At 34.4% G+C, this 21,076-nt stretch overlaps 1 protein-coding gene across 1 annotated transcript in view; it reads right to left on the reverse strand.

Moving 5' to 3' along the window:
• Nucleotides 1-347: 347 nt before the first annotated feature.
• ETNK1 (ethanolamine kinase 1) overlaps nucleotides 348-21,076 on the reverse strand; it is a 54,704-nt gene continuing 33,975 nt past the window's right edge. The window contains exons 5-8 of the mRNA XM_036296993.1: nucleotides 16,966-17,049; nucleotides 14,547-14,707; nucleotides 6,278-6,351; nucleotides 348-5,944 (exon numbers count right to left, since the gene is read on the reverse strand). Of these exons, the coding sequence (XP_036152886.1) occupies nucleotides 5,872-5,944; nucleotides 6,278-6,351; nucleotides 14,547-14,707; nucleotides 16,966-17,049 (392 nt within the window). The 3' untranslated portion in view covers nucleotides 348-5,871. The remainder of the gene's footprint in view (nucleotides 5,945-6,277; nucleotides 6,352-14,546; nucleotides 14,708-16,965; nucleotides 17,050-21,076) is intronic.

Below are 21,076 nucleotides of genomic sequence, written 5' to 3' on the forward strand. Positions count from 1 at the left end.
CCCAAGCGTGTAGGCCTGTGCCTAGGCCAGGAGTGGCTGGGGTCCCGGAACATGACAGAGGGTGCAGGTCGGGCTAAAGGGTCTGGCCCCACTCCTCCACCCCCGAGTGCACAAATTTTTGTGCACCGGGCTACTAGTTTGTTTATAAGTTATAATATTCTATACTCTTGTCTCAGCCAAATTTTCGAAAGTAAACTTTTTTCAAAACCTTTAAACACTGTATTATAAAACCAGAGAATTGGAAATTTAAAGATGACTTCAAATATAGTTATACACTAACATTAAAGTCTTTTGTTTTTCCACACAAGCAAACCACAAAAATTAGTCGAAGTGACAAGATTTATGGAGACGCTGCAACTAGAACCCAACTTTATTGTTACAACCAACTTTTTATTTACAGAATATAAATCTCTTCAAAAAGATACATTCCTTCATTTAATAATGGTAAAAGGCCTTATTACACAGAAATAAAGCCTAAACATCACTTATATTTTAAACAAAAATACAAACAGCTTCATTAAACGTTTACGAACATAGAGCAAAAACATTTTTACGTAAGCAGTTACATGAATGAGGCTGTTTTTTATTTTCTTCACTGGCAACCCCATTTTTGTCCACAGAACAAGTTTTACTTAAATTAACAGTAGTAAAAATGTAAAAATTAAATTTTAAACATGAAAATATGCAACAAAAAACAGGAAGTATCTTCATTACCAAACAAATTAACAAGTTCTCAGATACTTTCTGAGGCATATCAAAACACCTCCTTCAAAAGTTGCATTCATTTGAGAGGTATCAATACATTTTCAGTGCTGAGACTATTTGTAGCACTTACAGTATATACAAAGCAGCATACTACTATGGTTCACATTTGATACACAAATTTAAGCTTTCTGCCAGTTTCCCAATTTAACATACAACTACGGTAATGACAATTATTCACTGGGGTTTTTTGTTTTTTTTCCCTCCTGCACCTGAAATTATCATTTAAGAACATGGAATGATGCCATGTCTTCTTTTTTTAATGATATTTAAAATTCAAATATTTCAAATCATGGAAATTTCTTCATCCCGCTGTACAATGGCTCCTATATATAGTACAGTTTAAAAGTTTTCCCCTTGCAAATTCCACCAATTTATAGTTACTTTAGTACAAACAAAAGGAAATTTCTTCAGATTATTGTACAATAAAAATGTCAGTGTGTCACTACCAAAACTGAAGTAGCAGCACACCACAACCATGGCAAGCAAATATTCACATTTTCTCCACAGCTTTTTGGGTCTTTTCCAGGTCACGTGAACTAGTTTACATGGATACTATCAGGTCTCAACCTAGCTTTTAAAGTTCCTGTTAGAGTTTTAATATTTAACTAATGTAACAATCTAAATTAGTCAGCTTTTTCTTATTCATCACTAACTAGTTTAAATACACTATGTAACCTTTTCAATTTTTATAAGTATTTTGTGTTTGTTAAAATGATTAATGGGTATATCATTAATGGATAAGATGTTAACAAAAACATTGAGTATTTTACACAATTTTTTTGTAACTAGAAAAGCTATAGGATTCATAATTAACACATTTTATTTTAACCTGTTTGATACCATCAGTAGCATAGTAAGTGCATAGGAAAGAAGAGAAAGCAGATTTCAGCACAGAAATCTACTAAAAACTTTAATTTTTGGATGCCCAACACAAATGGGTCTTCTCTATAAGCACTACTATTAGTTTTTCATTGAAATAGAGAAATTTTCTATTTCAAATTGTGACCCTAAAATAGAATTTTTAGCATGAAAATTGTGTTCAGAAAAATCTAATTCATTATGTAATGTATCTTATTAATTTCAGTTTTCAAGATTTCAAGTAATGCAATCCCAAGCATTTTCTTTTATAGTAACACATTTTAGAGACTAAGCTTCAAAGACAGGGGGAAGTTCATTTAAAATAATTGATATACTTTTCTGTCCAAAGATATCAAACCCAAAACATAACACTATAAGGTGTTATATAAGAAGAAATAAAAAGGCAGTTCAATATAACTAATTTCTTTTTAAAAAAAGGAAACAAAACAAAAAAAATGCCTTGTGTAACTAAGTTTCCAGTCAAAGGACAATCTAAAATCTAATGAACTAAAGAAAAATCAGAGAAAATTAACTTTCAAATAACGATAAAGCTGCTTTAATCACATACTTCTAATTCCATTTTCATCTGTGCATAAGTTACTAGCATTTGCCTCTTGTATAAGTTGTGCAAGTTGGTGCCAATAACAAAACTCTCCTAGCACATAGCACTATTAACTTTGTCTATCAACTGAAGTCTGTATCACTTTGGAATGCAGTATAAAATGCTTATTAAAGGTAATTTAAAGCAGAAAACCAAACTGAGAGTATTGTCATTTATATTATAAAGGAATTAAAAATGATACATAAGGCTTTGTGTAATGTAAAACAGAAATACCTATATAATTACTAAAGTGGAGGTTTTTAACTTGTAACAAAGTGTGTGGGGAATTTTTTAACTTTGAAAGTTTTAGTAACATATTTATGAACTTCAAATATTTTTAATCCAGCAAAAAAATAAAAAGTAAATAGCAATCATTAAAATATTACATCTTTTTGTTGTTTACAATCCCATAATAAACAACTTTATATCTAGAGAAGCCACATGAGATATGCTTTGGTTGAACTAAGAGCTATTATTTACCTATCTCCTGTATACATGGAATTTAGATTCACACTGAGATATCAAAATTTCATATTTTGTTTTTATTGTAGAAAAAAGTTAACCTTGAAAATAGGATAATACTTCAGTTTGCAATCATTAAATTTTATTTTTAATTTGCTTTAGCTTGAAATCATGGAATGGAATTCTGTGCATATTAATTGATCACTTGCAGGAATCTAACCTCACAAAAACTAACAACTAAAGAAAGAAGAAAAGTCATATTAGGCACTGAGAGGCTAAATAAATAAGTACTGACAATAACAAAAACTGATAAACCCTATCTCCAGTTCCTCTTGTTAACCTGCTGTGCAGCCAGAACTGCTGGCTGTTTCCAGTATAAAAACCAAAGAACTGGATCAGTTCCTTACAGAAAATTTTCTTTAAAAGGGAAGAGAATGAAAAACAATACACAATCTCATATGCAAGATACAATTCACACTAATTTACAAATTTTTATTTACACTGTTTTATATACATTCCAGGCAGACCTAGTTGATGAGTTTTGTGCTCGTTTAGATCTCAAATGATCATGTGAACAGTATGATTTACTACCACATCTCTTTGATTTCCAGAAAATGGTGGTAGCATGGGGTTGGGTGTTGGGAGGTGGGGGAATCAAATATTACTGGTCAGGTAAACTCTAACAAGTATGTAGAGAACAAAGAGGAAAAAAATTGTGGAATTCTGCTTGTTAAAGCATCCAGGCCACTATGGTCTATTGACTAATAATGAGTATACATGAATGCCACTTTTCTAACAACCATTTTCGTATTTACAAAATGAGCTTACAAGTTGAGTTATAAGGTAAGGCATTCAAGTTCCTTAGCTTAACATAAAAAGGCAACAGACATCTCAAGAAGCCACAGGACACATTTTAAGAGATGTCTTTCCTTTTGAATCTCTTAAATGGTCAACAAAAAGGAAAGCAATTTTGAACCCTATTAATAGCCTGCAGCATGATCCAAAAAAGATCTGTACAGAACTGGGAGCATCACAACATCCAAAATCTAACCAATGAGTGAGGGAAACACTTTAACTATCTGATTATGTTCCCAAGATCCACCGGATACTCCTAGGACTAGAGTGAGAGCCTTTATTACCCTTTACATTCACTTCTATATGATTCTTTCTGAAATGTTTATTATAGTGTCACAGCTAGTATTCACAGCCTATCAGCAATAACTCAGTGAATCTCTATTCAAAACAGTTTGAAGAATACGGAATAAGGTAGAAAAATGATCTTCTCTCCTCCGTTGCAAATATATACTGTTGCACTTTAAGAAGTCATAAAGCAAAAAAATCAAGAGTTTTACATATTCTTCATTGTTGAAAATAATATTCCAACCACAGATGAAAATCCCACCAAAAACAATTTTTCAAGTACACTCTAACATTATATAAAAAGGTATTTGTTGTTTAATTGGTTCCATTCAGTCAATTAAGTAAAATTCTATTGATTCTACAACAATGTGGTTTATAAAAACAGAAGTGAACATATTTAACATTGGGGAGGTAGGAAACAAATCTTGGTCTAACACTGTTATAGATATAAACAGATTTTTATATTCTATTTATGTAACTAGAATTTACCATTTAAAATGGCCTTTAAGTGTTTCTACTTAATTACCTTTAAACATCTTGAGATAACCCAAGTATTTTAAAGCACTTATCTGAGAATAGAAGTCATTTGGAATAATATATCAGACTCTCCAGAAGATTTCTCAGAGGATAATTTGTAGTTGCATATTCTGAATATGCAGATCCATTAAGCCAACTTTGTACATGGGCACTTATGTGACCAAAGTGAAAAGCTTGTCAGACTAATTTTCTAAGTAAAGACAACCATGACTACTCAACTCCACACGGCAGTCTTCAAAACATGAAACTTACTTATCCCAAAGATCTAACTCCCTTCCATATAATTATTACCATCCTCACTCCAAAACAAAATAAAAAAAATATACAAACAAAATCAAGAGAAATAAAAACAGAATCCTTCCTACAAGGAGTATTTCTGCTTAATTCACATTTTGATATATCAGATTTTAAGTGTACAAGATCAATGCCTTAAATGTTCCTTATTTAATTCTTTTAACACCTCAACTTCTCTGAACCTACATGTATCAAGCAATCATTTGCTATCATTCCAAAGATATGGAGCCAAACTAAAACATGAAACCAAAATGTAAAAAATGAATCGACGGGGGTAAAACAGAATTAATCTAAATGACATTTTCTTGTTCCCACGTATGATAAACATTCTATCTTTGTTTCCAATATTAGCAATTGTTCTACTAGCTATTATTTAATAACAAAGACATAGAACATCTCAATATGTAAAACAAAACATTTGGTTAGAAAAAACTTGATACACTAAAATCTTAAAAGCAAACTAGCAACTTAAATGACCACATTTAGTATATGAGAATATTATTAAATGCAGATTTTGGTGACACAAAATCATCCTATCTGTTCTAGGATTATACAGTAAATATTTATACTGCCAGACTCTGTAGGGAGAGGAGAATTAAATTCTAAGGTAAATTCCCCCCAAAGAAATAGTTTCCAATATTCAGTTCAAAAAGATGTACCACTACCATAGATAGTGAATGTGTCTCACACTCCTAAATAGGTATTTTTCAAAGAACATCCTATCTATACCAGTGTCTGGCATTTCAAGAGTAAATGATCCATTTTACTTACAGTGCATCAAGATAAAAAAGTTTCAATGAACACCTAGAACTTTTAACTAAAATTAATCTTATTAAAATAAAAAAAAATGTTTTCCTCTGGAACATTTTCATTGCTTACACTTAACAGATGAAATAGATGAAAGCAGTCACAGAATCATGTTACATTTATAATAAATAATTCACATATAGCAGATTAAATTATCAAAAAGACTAAACTGACATCTTTATACCTATTTGTAGATTTAACAAATTTCTAATCTACTGCATACTGACAGCAGTAGGTATATTTTTTTACATCATTCAGTCTATTTAAAAAACAAATTGGTTGATAGAGGCATAATTTGTAAAGCAAGATAACCAAATTAAATAATAGAATCTTAGTAATTGGCTTTTCGGAATTTTTCAAGAAAAGATTCACAAGCATTGTTCAGCTACTTGAGAATAATTACATCTTTACTCAGGTATTTTTAATGCAGTCACTTCAGGCTTCATTTTAAAGTACTGGTTAAAACGAACAATTGCATACCTAGTGAGAAAAAAAGAATAACAAAATTAGTCAAAGCTGAAAACTTAATCCTCCCTTTATTTCCACTTACCCCTCAACTAAATTTTTTTAAGTTTTACGATTTTTTTTCAAAAAACATATTTTTAGTTTATTGCACCACCTACTGGACAGCTTTCTAATAGTAAGTGCATTTAACAGATTAAACCAGATTTCCTCTCAAACCATGTATTAAATGTATGTATCCTTTATAACATTTGATTGAAAATAATAACTACAATGTGCCCTATGAGTTTTCAATGTTAATTCAAAAGAAAATAGAGACAAATATAATGCATACAGTAAAATTAAACTTACCCAAGGAAATCAAACTCAATAGTGGAGTATTTGGCTTGAATCAAAGCCCACAATCCCCAAAAGAAATGAGAAGCCTAAAAAGAAAGGCAGAAAAAACAAGAATTACAATAATTCATTTCTCTTTTTGATTTTTTTTGTATTTTTAGAGAGAGCAAAAGGGAGAGAGGGGAGAGGGAAGAGAGATAGAAACATTGATGAAAGAGAAACATCAAAATCAACCGACTGCCTCCTGCATACCTGCTACCAGGGATCAAGCCCGCAACCTGGGCATGTGCCCTGACCTGGAATCGAACCATTGACCTCTTGGTGCATGAGTTGACGCTCAACCATGGAGTTATACAGGCCAGGCAACAATTCATTTCTTTGTAAAGCAAATATCACATTGTTGATTTTTCCCTTTTTCATCAATTCCATAAAAAATACTTTATTGATGCTTTTTTATATAAAATATCTAAAATAAGGTTATAATTAAGTGTTCAGTTATATAGGTAGCTATAAATCACTTTTGTCTACACCAAAAGAGGCTATAATAAACTACTGTCATTTAAAAACTGTAAACCAACTTCTATAATCTGTTTTATGTAGGCAGAGTTCAGCTTCAGCACTAATAGGAGTTGGTTAAGTGGCGTTTTTATTCAAGCTTATTTTTTTTTTTTTTTGGCAAAGAGTTTTTAATGATATTGATAACAACCTCTCATATAAAAAACATTATCAAAGGACTTGGTTACTTGACATAAAAATATAAACAAAATAAAAAATCCAAATCTCAAACAAAAAAAAAATTAATGTGAAGAATGTTCTAGGGGGTGACAAACATCTGGAAACAATTTGTAGTGATCCAACAATTCTGCACACCAACCACAACATAAAATACGTTATTTATGTTAGAGAAAAATGGGTCTTATGAGAAACAAATAGCTGTGTAATTAGGAGCTGTAAAATCATTGTATGCACCCTTTATGATCATTGTGAGTTAAACATAGTATTTGAAGATTCTGATAACACCAATACAACTTCCAAAAAATACTCTAACTAGAAGTATTATTTTAAAAACTTTTACCCTAAAAAGATCGCTTTTAAAAAGTCCGTTGTTATATTTACCCAAATACATGTAGGTTTATTTCTGGAATATTAATTCTGTTCCATAGGTTCTTGTGTCTGTTTTTAAGCCAATACCACATTGTTTTGATTATTATCGCTTTGTAGTAAAATTTGAAGTTAGGGAATGTGATACCTAGGGCTTCATTCTTTCTTCGCAGGATTGTTTTGGCTATTTGAGGTCTTTTGTAGTTCCATATAAATCTGATAATTTTTTATTCTATTTCTTTAAAAAATTTCATTGGCATTTTGATAGGGCTTGCATTGAATCTGTGTATTGCTTTAGGACATACTATTGATTCTTCCAATCCATAAACAAAAATATCTATTTCATTGTGTGTTTTTTCAACCTTTTAAAATAGTGTTTTGTAGTTTAAAGGAGCCACAAGCATAAAATGGAGGGAAAAGGCTTCTTCAACAAATTGTGCTAAGAAAACTGGAAAGCCACACACAACAGAATGAAACTAGACTACAGTTTGTCCCATACACAAACATTAACTCAAAATGGATCAAAACCTAAATATAAGACCCAAAACAATAAACTACATAAAAGAAAAGATAGGTATTAAACTTATGATCTTAGTTTTAGAGGAAATTTTATAAATTTGACCCAAAAGGCAAGAGAAGTAAAGGCAAAAATAAATGAATGGGACTATATAAAACTAAAAAGCGCCCTAACTGGTTTGGCTCAGTGGTTAGAGCGTCGGCCTGCGGACTGAAAGGTCCCAGGTTCGATTCCGGTCAAGGGCATGTACCTTGGTTGTGGGCACATCCCCAGTAGGAGGTGTGCAGGAGACAGCTGATCAGTGTTTCTCTCCCATCGATGTTTCTAATTCTCTATCCCTCTCCCTTTCTCTCTGTAAAAAATCAATAAAATATAAAGAAAAAAAAACTAAAAAGCTTCTGCACAGCAAGAGAAATAGCCAACAAAACAAAAAGGCAACCAACCAAATGGAAGAAGATATTTGGAAACAACAGCTCCAACAAGGTGCTAATATCCAAAATATATAAAGAATTCATACAGCTCAACAGCACACAAACAAACAATCCATTTAAAAAATGGGCAGAGGACCGGAACAGACACTTCGTTAAAGAAGACATACAAGTGGCCAAAACATTTATGAAAACATGCTTAACTTCATTAGCTGTTAGGGAAATGAAAATCAAAACTACAATGAGGTGACACCTCACACTGTTAGAATGGCTATTATCAATAAGACAAGTAATACCAAGTGTTGGAAAGGTGTGGAGAAAAAGGAACCCTCATTCACTGATGGTGGGAATGTAAACTGGTAAAACCACCATGGAAAACAGTAAGAAAGTTCCTCAAAAAATTAAGAACATAGTTACCATTATGACCCAGCAACCCTTCTTCTGAATATCTACCTGAAAAATCTTGAAAAAATTTATTGGCAAAGATATAGGCACCCCTATGTTCACTGCAGCATTATACATGGTAGCCAAGACATGGAAACAACCAAAGTGTCTTTCAAAAGATGAAAGAAAAGTGATACAGGTAGCAATACTTATATCGGACAAAATAGGCCTCAAAGTGAAGGCCATAACAAGAGATAAGGAAGGCCACTTCATAGTACTAAAGGGATCGATACAACAAGAGGATATAACCCTGATAAACATATATGCACCCAATGTAGGAGCACCCAAATACATAAAAAACCTCCTGGAAGATATCAAGGAAGAGATCAACAACAATACAATCATAATAGGGGACTTTAATACACCACTGACATCACTGGATAAATCCTCTAGACAAAAAGTCAGCAAAGAAACATCAATCCTAAATGACTCATTAGTTCAGATGGACTTAACTGACATCTTCAGAACATTTCACCCCAAAGCCGCAGAATATACATTCTTCTCAAGTGCACATGGGACATTTTCAAAAATAGACCACACATTGGGTCACAAGCAAAGTCTCCCCAAATTCAAGAAGATTGAAATCATACCAAGCATGTTCTCAGACCACAATGGCATATTAGAAATAAACTACAATAAAAACAATCCAAAACACTCAAACACTTGGAAGCTGAATAGCATGTTATTAAATATTGATTGGGTTACCAATGAGATCAAAGAAGAAATTAAAAACATCCTGGAAAAAGATAAACAATCCAATCAAAAAATGGGCAAAGGACCAAAACAGACACTTTTCAAAAGAGGACATTCAGAAAGCCAAGAGACATATGAAAACATGCTCAAAGTCACTAATCATCCGAGAGATGCAAATCAAAACAACAATGAGGTACCATCTCACACCTGTCAGAATGGCTATCATCAACAAATCAACAAACGACAAGTGCTGGAGAGGATGTGGAGAAAAGGGAACACTCGTGCACTGCTGGTGGGAATGCAAACTGGTGCAGCCACTTTGGAAGACAGTATGGAGTTTTCTCAAAAAGTTAAAAATGGAACTCACATTTGACCCAGTGATCCCACTTCTAGGAATATATCCCAAGAAACCAGAAACACCAATCAGAAAGGATATATGGATCCCTATGTTCATAGCAGCACAATTTACCATAGCAAAGATCTGGAAACAGCCTAAGTGCCCATCAGCAGATGAGTGGATTAGAAAACTGTGGTACATCTACACAATGGAATACTATGCTGCTGTAAAAAAAAGAAGGAATTTTTACCATTTGCAACAGCATGGATGGAACTGGAGAGCATTATGCTAAGTGAAATAAGCCAGTCAATGAAAGAAAAATACCACATGATCTCACTCATTTATGGATAATAAAGACCATTATAAACTGATGAGCAAAAATAGATACAGAGGCAGAGCAGCATCGAACAGACTGTCAAAGTACAGTGGGAAGGCTGGGGAGGGTTTGGGGGCGGGGGGGGGGGGGGCGGTAAGAGATCAACTGAAGGACTTGTATGCATGCATATAAGCATAACCAATGGACATAAGACACTAGGGGGTAGGGGTGGCCAGGGGAATGTCGGGGGGGGGGGGGATACATATGTAATACTTTTTGTAATACTTTAAGCAGTAAAACAAAATTTAAAATAAAAAAAAAAAAGAAAAGTGATACAGCCCTGGCCAGTGTGGCTCAGTTGATTGGGCGTTGTCCCATACACCAAAAGGATGCAGGTTAAATTCCCAGTTAGGGGACATGCTGGGGTTGCGGGCTCAATTCCTGCCAAGAGGCAGCCAATCAATACTTAGGTACACATGGATATTTCTCTCTCTCCCTTCCTCTCTCTCTCTAAAAATCAATTTAAAATAACAGTGGTACATATACCCTATGGAATACTACTCAGCCATAAAAAAATGAAATATTGCCATTTGCACCAACATGGATGAACCTTGAGAAAATCATGCTAAGCAAAGTAAATCAGAGAAAAGATTTAGAATAATATGATCTCACTCATATGGAGGGTATAAAACCAAAAACAACAAACGAATAAACAAGAATCTCATGGACAATAGTATGGTGGTTACTAAAGGGAAGGGGGTTGGAGGTGAGGGTAAAGGGAGTGAAATATATGGGGATGGAAGATTATTTGACTTTGGGTAGTACAAAATACAGATCCTGTATCATAAAAATGTATACTCAAAACCTATATTGCGTTATTAACCAGTGTCATTCCAAAAAATGTAATTTTTAAAAAGTGTGTTGCTGATAAAAATCTTTATTTAAAATATATTGTTGCAATTCATTATACCATATCATTAATCTATATATATAAAAGCCTAAGTGAATGGACGACCGGACTGTAGCTATGATGCACACTGACCACCAGGTGGCAGACGCTCAACGCAGGAGCTGCCCCCTTGTGGTCAGTGTGTTTCCACAGCGGGAGTGCTGCTTAGCTGACAGGTGGGTGCCAGACACTGGGCTCACAACTGGTGAGAGCAGCTGCAGCAGCGCGAGCCTCTCCCACGGACACTCCCCCTGTGCGCCCAGCGGTGGTGGCAGGCGCAGTGGACCAGATGAGCATGAGGCACAGCACCCAGCCCGGGTTTGGGCTCCTCCCTGGCCGCCTGCCGCTTCGCACACTATTTTGTGCTGTGAGGGATCAACGCGGACAGCAGGCTGGAGCCCAATGAGCTGGCGGGTAAGGCCAGGCTGCAGTGACGTGGAAGTCCACTGATTCCCGCAGGCCAGGCCAAGGGACCGCACCAGTGCTTGAATCAAATAGTACCCATCAAATACAGATATTTTTAAAAAAGAATTAATAATATAATAAAGAGTAAACAGCTAAAGTCACAGGCATGGGAAACATATTGGTTTAAAACAGAAGGGCTGGGCTCTGGAGTCAAACTGCAAAAATTATTAGCTTTGTGGCTTTGAGCAGTTTAACTCCTTTGTGCCTTTGTTTTCTCATGTGTAAAGGCAAGTGTGATATTATGCTTTGTAATAAATATATTTTCGTTCCTCATCCACTATTCCTGGCTCATAGCTCCCCCAAATCCTTAGAATTTCCTAAGCATAAGCAAAATGGGAGCATCTTTTGTTATAATATTTGGTCTCTCGTCACAGGTTCCTGAATAATTCTTGAGTCACAGAAGTTTAAGAAATATCTATAATAATAAAAGCGTAATGTGCTAATTAGATTGGATGTCCTTCTGGACGTCCTTCCGGCCACGGCGGGCGGGGACTGAGCCCATTGCATGAATTTCGTGCATCAGGTCTCTAGTAATCCATAAGAAGCCCTTTTCAACCACACTTGAGTTTACAATATGAGGTTACTTCTGGAAAGCCCCTAAGAAAGCGAGCTGGTTGCCAGGGGAATCTGCCAAGAGATTAGAGAGAAAACTTTCAGCCCCACCACCTCCTAATCTTTGAGGAGAGGAAAGCGGCTGGAGATTGAGTTCAATCAGCAATGGTCAATGACTTAATCCATATTGCCTATGTAATGGAGCCTTTTATAGAATCTCCAAAGGAGGGTGTCTGGAGAGCTTTCAAGTTGGTGAACACATACACATGCTGGGAGGTTGGTGCACCTTGAACTCTAGGGGAACAGAGTTCTTGCATTCAGAACCCTTCTGGACCTTATCCAATGTACCTCTTAATCTAGCTATTCTTATATAGCCTTTATATTATCCTTGATAATACACTGGCAAGCATCTGTGAATGTTGCTGAGTTCCGTGAGCCACTCTAAAAAATAAATCAAACCCAAGGAGGGAGTTCTGGAATTTACCGACAGTAGGTAGGAAGCACAGGAAACAACCTAGACTCACAATTGGCATTCAAGAGGGGCAGGAGGGACAACAACAAACAGTCTTGTGGGATTGAACCCTTAACCTGTGGAATCTGACACTATCTCCAGAACTGAGTTAAATTTGTAGGACACTCAGTCACTTCTGCTGAGAATTGGAAAATTACTTGATAGTGTAAAAATAACACACATCAGAGTAGTAATAATAGTATCTATACCTCCTATATAACAAACATTCAATAAAATATTAATTACTATGTTAAATTATAATGATAAAGATTTTTTAAATGGCCTTCTTTTTACCTAAGTATCATACACATATAATGAGAAGTAAATTATGAGATGAAACTAGAGGCCTGGTGCATGAAAATTTGTGCAATTGGGGGGGTCCCTCGGTCCGGCCTGTGCCCTCTCGCAGTCCAGGATCTCTTGGGGGATGTCCACCTGTCGGCTTAGGCCTGCTCCCAGGGGGATGTGGCCTAAGTTGGCAGTCAGACATCCCTCTGGCAGCCCAGGAGCCCTTGGGGGATGTCCGACTGATGGCTTAGGCCCACAGTCGGATATTCTTAACACTGCCAAGGAGGTGGGAGAGGCTCCCACCAACACTGCTGCGCTCATAACCATCAGTCCAGCTTGTGGCTGAGTGGAGCTCCCCCTGTGGGAGTGCATTGACCACCAGAAGGGCAGCTACTACATTGAACGTCTGGCCCCTGGTGGTCAGTGCGCATCATAGTGACCAGTCGTTCTGTTGTTGGGGTCAATTTGCATATTATCCTTTTATTACAGAGGGTGCCTTTTTTTTTTTGGAAAGTCTAAACAAACCCGGGGTTCTCAAAGCTGTCCATCAAATCCATGAGAGGTTCTTGAGACCCAAAACTACTTTCATAATATGTTACACCTGCCTTTTGACTATGTTAACATTTGCACTGACGGTTCAAAAATAATGGTATATGAAGCTACTGGTACCTTAGCATAAGTCAAGACAGTGAAACTAAATTGTATTAGTGTAGTATCCTATATTCTTCATCACCACACACTCAAGAGTAAAACGTCAGTCTCACTAAAGAATGTCCTTAATGAAATCTTTAAAATTATTAATTTTATTAAATCTCTACCCGAGTGCATGCTACTCTAACATTCTATGAAATTACATAGAAAGCACATATAAAGCACATCTACTACATACCCAAAAAATGGAGATTATCTCAAGAAAAGCATTTAAATGACTTGAGTTGTGAGCTCAACTTGAACATGTATAATGGAAAACCGTATTTTACTTAAAAGAACAACAAACTAAAGTTATAAAACCAATAAACTTTTATGATGTTAACATTAAGATGTAATGATGAATGTGTTGTGGAAAACCTTGTTTCCCAATAATTTGTCCTTGAGTATGCTTTTCATAACATAAAGAAAAAAGAAGACATCTATAATAATAAAAGCATAATATGCTAATTAGACCAGACAGCAAACAACCTTCCGGACGAAGCTCCAGCAGAGGGGGCCGAGACAGTTAGGGGCAATCAGGCAGGCAGGCAGGCGAGCAGTTAGGAGCCAGCAGTCCCAGATTGCAAGAGAGATGTCCGACTGCCCCGAGGGGTCCCAGGTTGCAAGAGGATGCAGTCTGGGGTGAGGGATTTCCCCCACCCCTCCTGTGCACAAATTTCATGCACTGGGCCTCTAATATAATATACAAACACTGATTCACAAATAATCCTAACTCTAACTGGAATCCATTCATTAAACAAATAATTACTGGGCACTTATCAAATAGCCAGGCACTATTGTTCTAGGGGTTGGAAATACAGTTGTGAATAAAACAAAATCTTTGTCCTCAAAAATACTATAGTGAAAAAAATTGTAAAGAATCGCATTTTGTCATTATTTTGAACAAAATTCAAAACAGAAAACTGTTTTATAAGATGAAAATTTAAACAGTTGTTAAATCGTATAAAGAATCTTGTTAAAATTTAAACTTACCAGAGCAAACTGATTGACTTGAATGAAGAGTTTTTCTACCTCCTTTTCAGTAACTTCAGTCCCAAAGCCCTTATATTCTTTGTAGGCTTCAAGGTAAGAACGCAGCCACTGGTTCTGTAGTTCTCTACCTGGGTAGAGACTATAATCTACATCACTCACACCTAAAGTGAAAAAAAAAAAGTGCAATGAAAATTTTAAAAACACATTCTTTTATGGATACTTTTAAATATTCTTACTATCTACATAATTTTCATAGAAAAAATAAAACATCTGGCTGAAATACTAGATTTAATTAGCATGTATTAAAATAAACCAAACAATCATAATGTATATTTAAGTTTGAATGCACAATACAGTTGACCACCATAATCAATTCACATTGCTTCAATTTTTCCTCAGTGTGAAGCTTGAACTACCTGCATCAAAAGCACCGAATATTTGTACTAAGCAGCCCAGAAGATTCTTGTGCACATTAATATCTACAGCATTTCCTACAACTGTGGCTCAAAATCTTTCTTGACTATTGCTCACAGGGTAAGAAAGACATTTTATATTGAAACCTCATACACATACCTGATATTAAGTTTTACAAACCATATTTACCCTAGCTATACGTTACAATTCCAACATTTTCTACTACTTATTTTCTGGTCCTTGCTTTAAAATAATTACCCCACAAATTTGATCTTATCATCTGCAGTTTGCAAAAACTAGCCCAGAAGATAAAGTTCATACTATTTTGCCTAACATTCAAGGTTCTTCGTAATTTGGTCCAAATTTACTTCTCTGATCTTATAACCTATTCTCCTGCATGAATTTCATATCCTATAAAAATAAGTACACTCATCTTGGAAGTTTTCTCCCTTCTTCCTATAGTACCCTCCTTTTTCTTCTATCTGTACATGCAAATGCTACCTAACTCTCAAGTGTTACCTTTTTTTCTATGCTACTTTTCAACTGTTAGTTTAATTTCTTTTCTACACAAAATCATACTAAGATCAGTGAAGTTTCCTCTTTCATATCCAAAGCAGTGACTATCCTTAATACTAACACAATGATTATTCATTATATAAACAGTGCTTTCCCTTCCTACAGAGATGTGGAAATATGTACAGTATATATGTAGAGATATGACATGCATATGCTAAGCATGGTGTAGGGAAATTATTGAATACATGTAAATTGAAACTTTTCCTCAAGTTTTTTTCCAGCCGGTAACCTAAAGTATATTAAAATATATGAATGCATGAAAAAAAAATATATGAATGCATGAATGTATACAAACACAAATTCAGCAATGAAAAATTCCTACTAGGTGTAAACCATCTAGGGGAATTTCCTATTCCTTAGTTCTAGAGCATTTCATGTTTCTAAGTATAGTCATAAAATGTATTTTAAATTAATTCCATTTACATTAGAAAACCTAAACCTTTTATACTTGACAGTACTAATGGAATAACTTTCAGGGGCAAAAACGACCAGCTTTTCAATTATTCATAGTCAAAGACAAAAAAAAAACACACATAAAAACCCCTCAAGCTTTTTAATTAATCAACATTTCAAAAGCCCAATTACACAATGGAAATAGCAAAGGCTTTTAAATTATTTTTAAAATTGGTTTCAAATCATAGTCTCTGTATTTTACTGTGCCCTTGATGAGTTATTTTCCTCATCTGTATACTGGGAATATTACCTAACTTAAAATAATTGTTGTAGAGGAAAAAAATAAGGTAAAATAAGACTTATAAAAGCACCTTACACTGTGTCAGGTCCTAATAAAAGCCTCAATAATTATTTCTTACTAGAGACCTGATGCACAAAATTTGTGCAAGAGTAGGCTTTCCTTTCCCCGGCTGCCGGTACCGCTTCCCTCTGGCAGCCGGGACCCGGGCTTCCCTCACAGCCCCGGTTTAGTCCAGAAGGTCATCCAGAAGGACGTCTGGAAGGATGTCTGATCTAATTAGCATACTGTGCTTTTATTATTATAGATTTCCCTTGAGACATTAATGAAGTCTTCTCTATCCTCCAGTAATAAATAAAAACAAATAAAGAACAAAGATCAGCTGAAACCAGTTTGGCTCAGTGGATAGAGCGTCGGTCTGTGGACTGAAAGGTCCCAGGTTCGATTCCAGTCAAGGGCATGTACCTGGGTGGCGGGCACATCCCCAGTAGATGTGCGGGAGGCAGCTGATTGATGTTTCTCTCTCATCGATGTTTCTAACTCCCTATCGCTCTCCCTTCCTCTCTGTAAAAAATCAATAAAATATATTTAAAAAAAAAAAAAAGAACAAAGATCAGAAAAATGTTAATAGAATTTTGCTCCTCTTCCCAATTTATCTATTTTAAAGAAAAAAAAATTCTAGAAGTGTCAGATCAAAGTTACATTATGCTATTCCACTAGTTAAGCCCTGGATTTTACCTGCAAATTCATTGAAATGATTTCCAATATCATATGCCAGGTAGTTGTATCCAGAATATTCATAATCAATGAACTGTACATCACCTATGTGAGACACAAAAACAAAGACATAAGAAATCACATATAAGATCAGAAAAACCCTAAGCTATTTGTAATTAAATAGCTTTTAATATTTTGTCTCATTGTACGTGCTTGGTTACATGCACTTCTGAGACAATACAGGGTAAGGCTGTGAATTTATGGCAATGAGCTTTACAAAATTCAATTAAGTATCTTTGTCAACAGCTTCTTTATGAACATTAATGATCACTATAATTAAGAAAAGTCAAAATACTGTACAGTCATTCTCCAAATTCAAACAAAAGCAAAATGTCTTTCACCACATGGGGGCATCAGTTACTTAAAAATTCAAGTTTAATTAGAAATGAAAACTATCTTTGGAAATTATTATCTAAGCAATATTTTTTAAAAATCTGACACTCTAACAAGTGAACTAACAAGCTAACCTACATATAGGAATCAAATATAAACTTTGAAACACTTGAATTCTGTGAATCCTGCAGTTATGCTATTAATGCTTGCTGATCAACTTAACAATATCCCTAAAGAATTTAGCTGCAATCAAGTTTTAAGATTGTCTTAGAATGCCATATAACTAAAGTTTCTAATACATACCTGAGCAGCATTAAAGTGGTTGTTTTATCTTTTCTAAAAAAACAAAGGTACACTGACCACTATAGGAGATCTGGGGCTCAACAGATTCATGTTGTTGATTTTAAGAGACAAGAGAAAATGCTGAGAGCAAGAGAGACCGAGAGTGAGAGAGAGAATATGAATCTAAACGGGTCACACTATCTATAGCAGATATCATAAACTCAAAGGCTTACAAGGGCCAACAGTTAAAATGAATACATACACAGAGACACTGTAAGAAGAATTTATAAGCTGCAATTGTGAAAATAAATAGCATATGCCTGGTTACCCCGTCTTTTAAAGATAGATCATACTAAGGTAACAAACTCCTGGTCTTATACACACTGGCTTTCCTCCCTCCCAAAAAAAAGATCTTTTGAACTATAATGTCATGATACATATATGTATGTTTAATTTGTGATATATGTTGATCATATTCAAACTCAGAAAAACAGAATTTATGACAAAAAAAGTCACAGCAAATGAAGTATTTTACATAAAAGTAAATTTTTAATGTAATTGTATTTAATATATCATTATAAACTTGTATAAATAATAGTCAAGTCTAAAATAAAGTTGAGAATCTAAGTATCAAAGTTCAGTTATCAAAATCTGTATGCATACTGACAAAATAAGTAAGATTTTAAAATGTTGGTAACTACAATAAATCACTGCAATTTAAACATCATAAATATTGCATTCCTGAATTCACAAAAAATTATCCCATGGAAAGTCTTAAAGTTAACCAAATCACTCTACTAAAGTGTAGAATGAGAAGACAGAGCGTGTTTCAACCAGTCACTTTAAATTATTTTCTGGCCCTGACCGGTTTGGCTCAGTGGATAGAGCGTCAGCCTGCAGACTCAAGAGTCCCAGGTTCGATTCCAGTCAAGGGCATTACCTTGGTTGCGGGCATATCCCCAGTAGGGAGTGTGCAGGAGTCAGCTGATCGATGTCTCTCTCTCATCGATGTTTCTCTCTATCCCTCTCCCTTCCTCTCTGTAAAAAAAATTAATAAAATATATTTAAATTATTTTCTGGTTACCCTTGGGAATGAGAGTGAAGATCACTATCATGATAAAACACTTTGCAGCCATGAAAAAATTTTTTCATTTTCAAAGATGATTTAATGACCAGGAGAATTAGAAATGTTATATGAAAAAGATACAAAATAGTAAATGCCAATAATCCAATTTATTAAAATATTATGCCTAAAGAGGAAAAAATAAATAAAAATAATACATGGGGGTGGGTGGGGGGGGGAGTGAGTGGAAATAAAATATTTCAACTGCTTTCATTACCAGTGTGACAAATGACCCTTTTTCCTTTATATTTTAAATTCTTTACAATAAACATACTTTTAAGAGGGGAAAAAAGATAGTTTAAAAAATTAAGATGAATTCTTTACAAAACTGTAGATAGGTAAGAGACTAAAACACAATGATTTGGGAGATGCCTATTCACTTGGTCTACATGAAATCAGAATTCAAGATTTACCAAGTTGCACAACCGAACTAACGAGACAGTTTTAATATTAAAATGTTTTCATTGCAGCTGTTGATTGTTTTAGCTCTTTAAACATAAAATTCTTGTAAAGCTCATATTAACAGTTACATGCCAATAAAAATACACAGCCCAGTCCTGAAGTTTACTTGCCACATAAACAAGTTTCTATTTCAACTTTCAAAATTATATTTAGAATTTGGCAAATAAGTTAAAATGGCAGGTAAAACATGCCTGCTTATAAATACAACTTAAATAAGGCATAGATCATTTTAATAACAGTTAAAATCTGTTTCAGTATGAATGTTTTAGCAATGACTTTTTGTAGTAGCATTAATTCATTAAAACTATCCTTTATTTTTATATGCTATGTCCAGTTTATAAATAATGAAATTTTAAAAATAAGAAAATGAAGCTAAGAAGATACAGATGAGGCTGTTACCAGGCTCCGTGCATGTGAACAAGTGATGCGATAAACCTCCAGTCAGTGCGTTTAAGAAGCACGGGGTGCGCCGCCACATGGCAGCAACAATGGCATACCTAATCTGTAGCAGATGAAGAAAATTTGGCAAACTCACATTTTACAAGACACAAAGCTTAAAAGGAAAAAATTTTTAAATCCGCATTAACTATTCTTTTTCAAACTATTGCAAACAAAGTGGAACTCAACCTTAAATTTAATCTTCTGCAACAAAGTAAAATTAAAGACGCCTACTTCCCTTACTTTGGGTGCCAGAAAAATCAAATTACTACAAAATGCTTTCTACTAACAGAAAGCATACTAAACCTTTTTTCTTCTACAAATTTAACTTCTGACTTCTAAAATTTCCAATTATTTAGAGGAACGTTGACATCACTATTAACAATCAATAGTTTATATGGCATGATTATCTTTTTATTTCTTTAAAACAAAGTTTTAATAGGATTTTAAGGATGGAAAATAATGAGAATACTCCTTAAATTTTTATACAACATTTTATATGTATATGCATTTTCTGAGGGGATTCTCAAGTCTTCAAATTCTCAAGGGATCCTTGACCTCTGAAAAGTAAAGGAGTAGTGCTTTAAAGGCTAAGACTATATATTATTTATCTTTATTAATTACCACACTGACTAGCGCATAATAAGTAAAGCGTAAGATTATTGAATAAAATAATTTATTCAATTTTTAAAAGCTACATTTTTTCATTACTATATTTCTTGTATATCTTCACAGTAATAAAATCTACTCACTACCTAAACAAAGTGTTAAAATCTCAGTATAGCTGAAAAAAGCCCATTTTTAAAGTACTTTAAAACCAAAAATATATATATTAACTAAGACTATAATTCACATGACATTCATTTGGACTCCTTTATTTTACTGTTGCTAAGAAGAAAGGAGGAAAGATAAAAAGTAAAATAACCAATATAAGAACCTGAAAATCTTTCTAACTTACTCTACTTCGTCTGTAGTTTTATACATACAGTATGTATGTACTATGAGTATACTAATATTAGCAACATGCTTTCTTTCTTACACAGAAAAAATAAATACTCTGCTCTGGGAAACTATCCCTCTGGTTTTCAGTAGTAGCTTCACCACAGCACTCATCCTTCTGAATGTAAGTATCTGTTTCATAATCCAACTCCTCCACTACAGGACATATGGCTTCCTGAAAGGGCAGTAAGTCCCTCTCATCTTTCATCATACAATCCACAGAGCAATACCTAGCACACAGGAAGTATTAAAATGCTAGTGGAATAAATGAAAGTTTTTCAGAGAATGCTGGAGGCACAATGCTAACACACGTTTAAATGTGTGTGGGGAGAATAAGCATGAAAGAACAAAGGGTGGCATTTTTGACATTCATATTCAAGTATATGATTGAATATACAAAGGGACTGAATGTATGTACAGAAAACATTAAACTAC

Source organism: Myotis myotis, unplaced genomic scaffold (assembly GCF_014108235.1).
Source record: "Myotis myotis isolate mMyoMyo1 unplaced genomic scaffold, mMyoMyo1.p scaffold_m19_p_3, whole genome shotgun sequence".
In the NCBI taxonomy this organism is placed as follows: domain Eukaryota; kingdom Metazoa; phylum Chordata; class Mammalia; order Chiroptera; family Vespertilionidae; genus Myotis; species Myotis myotis.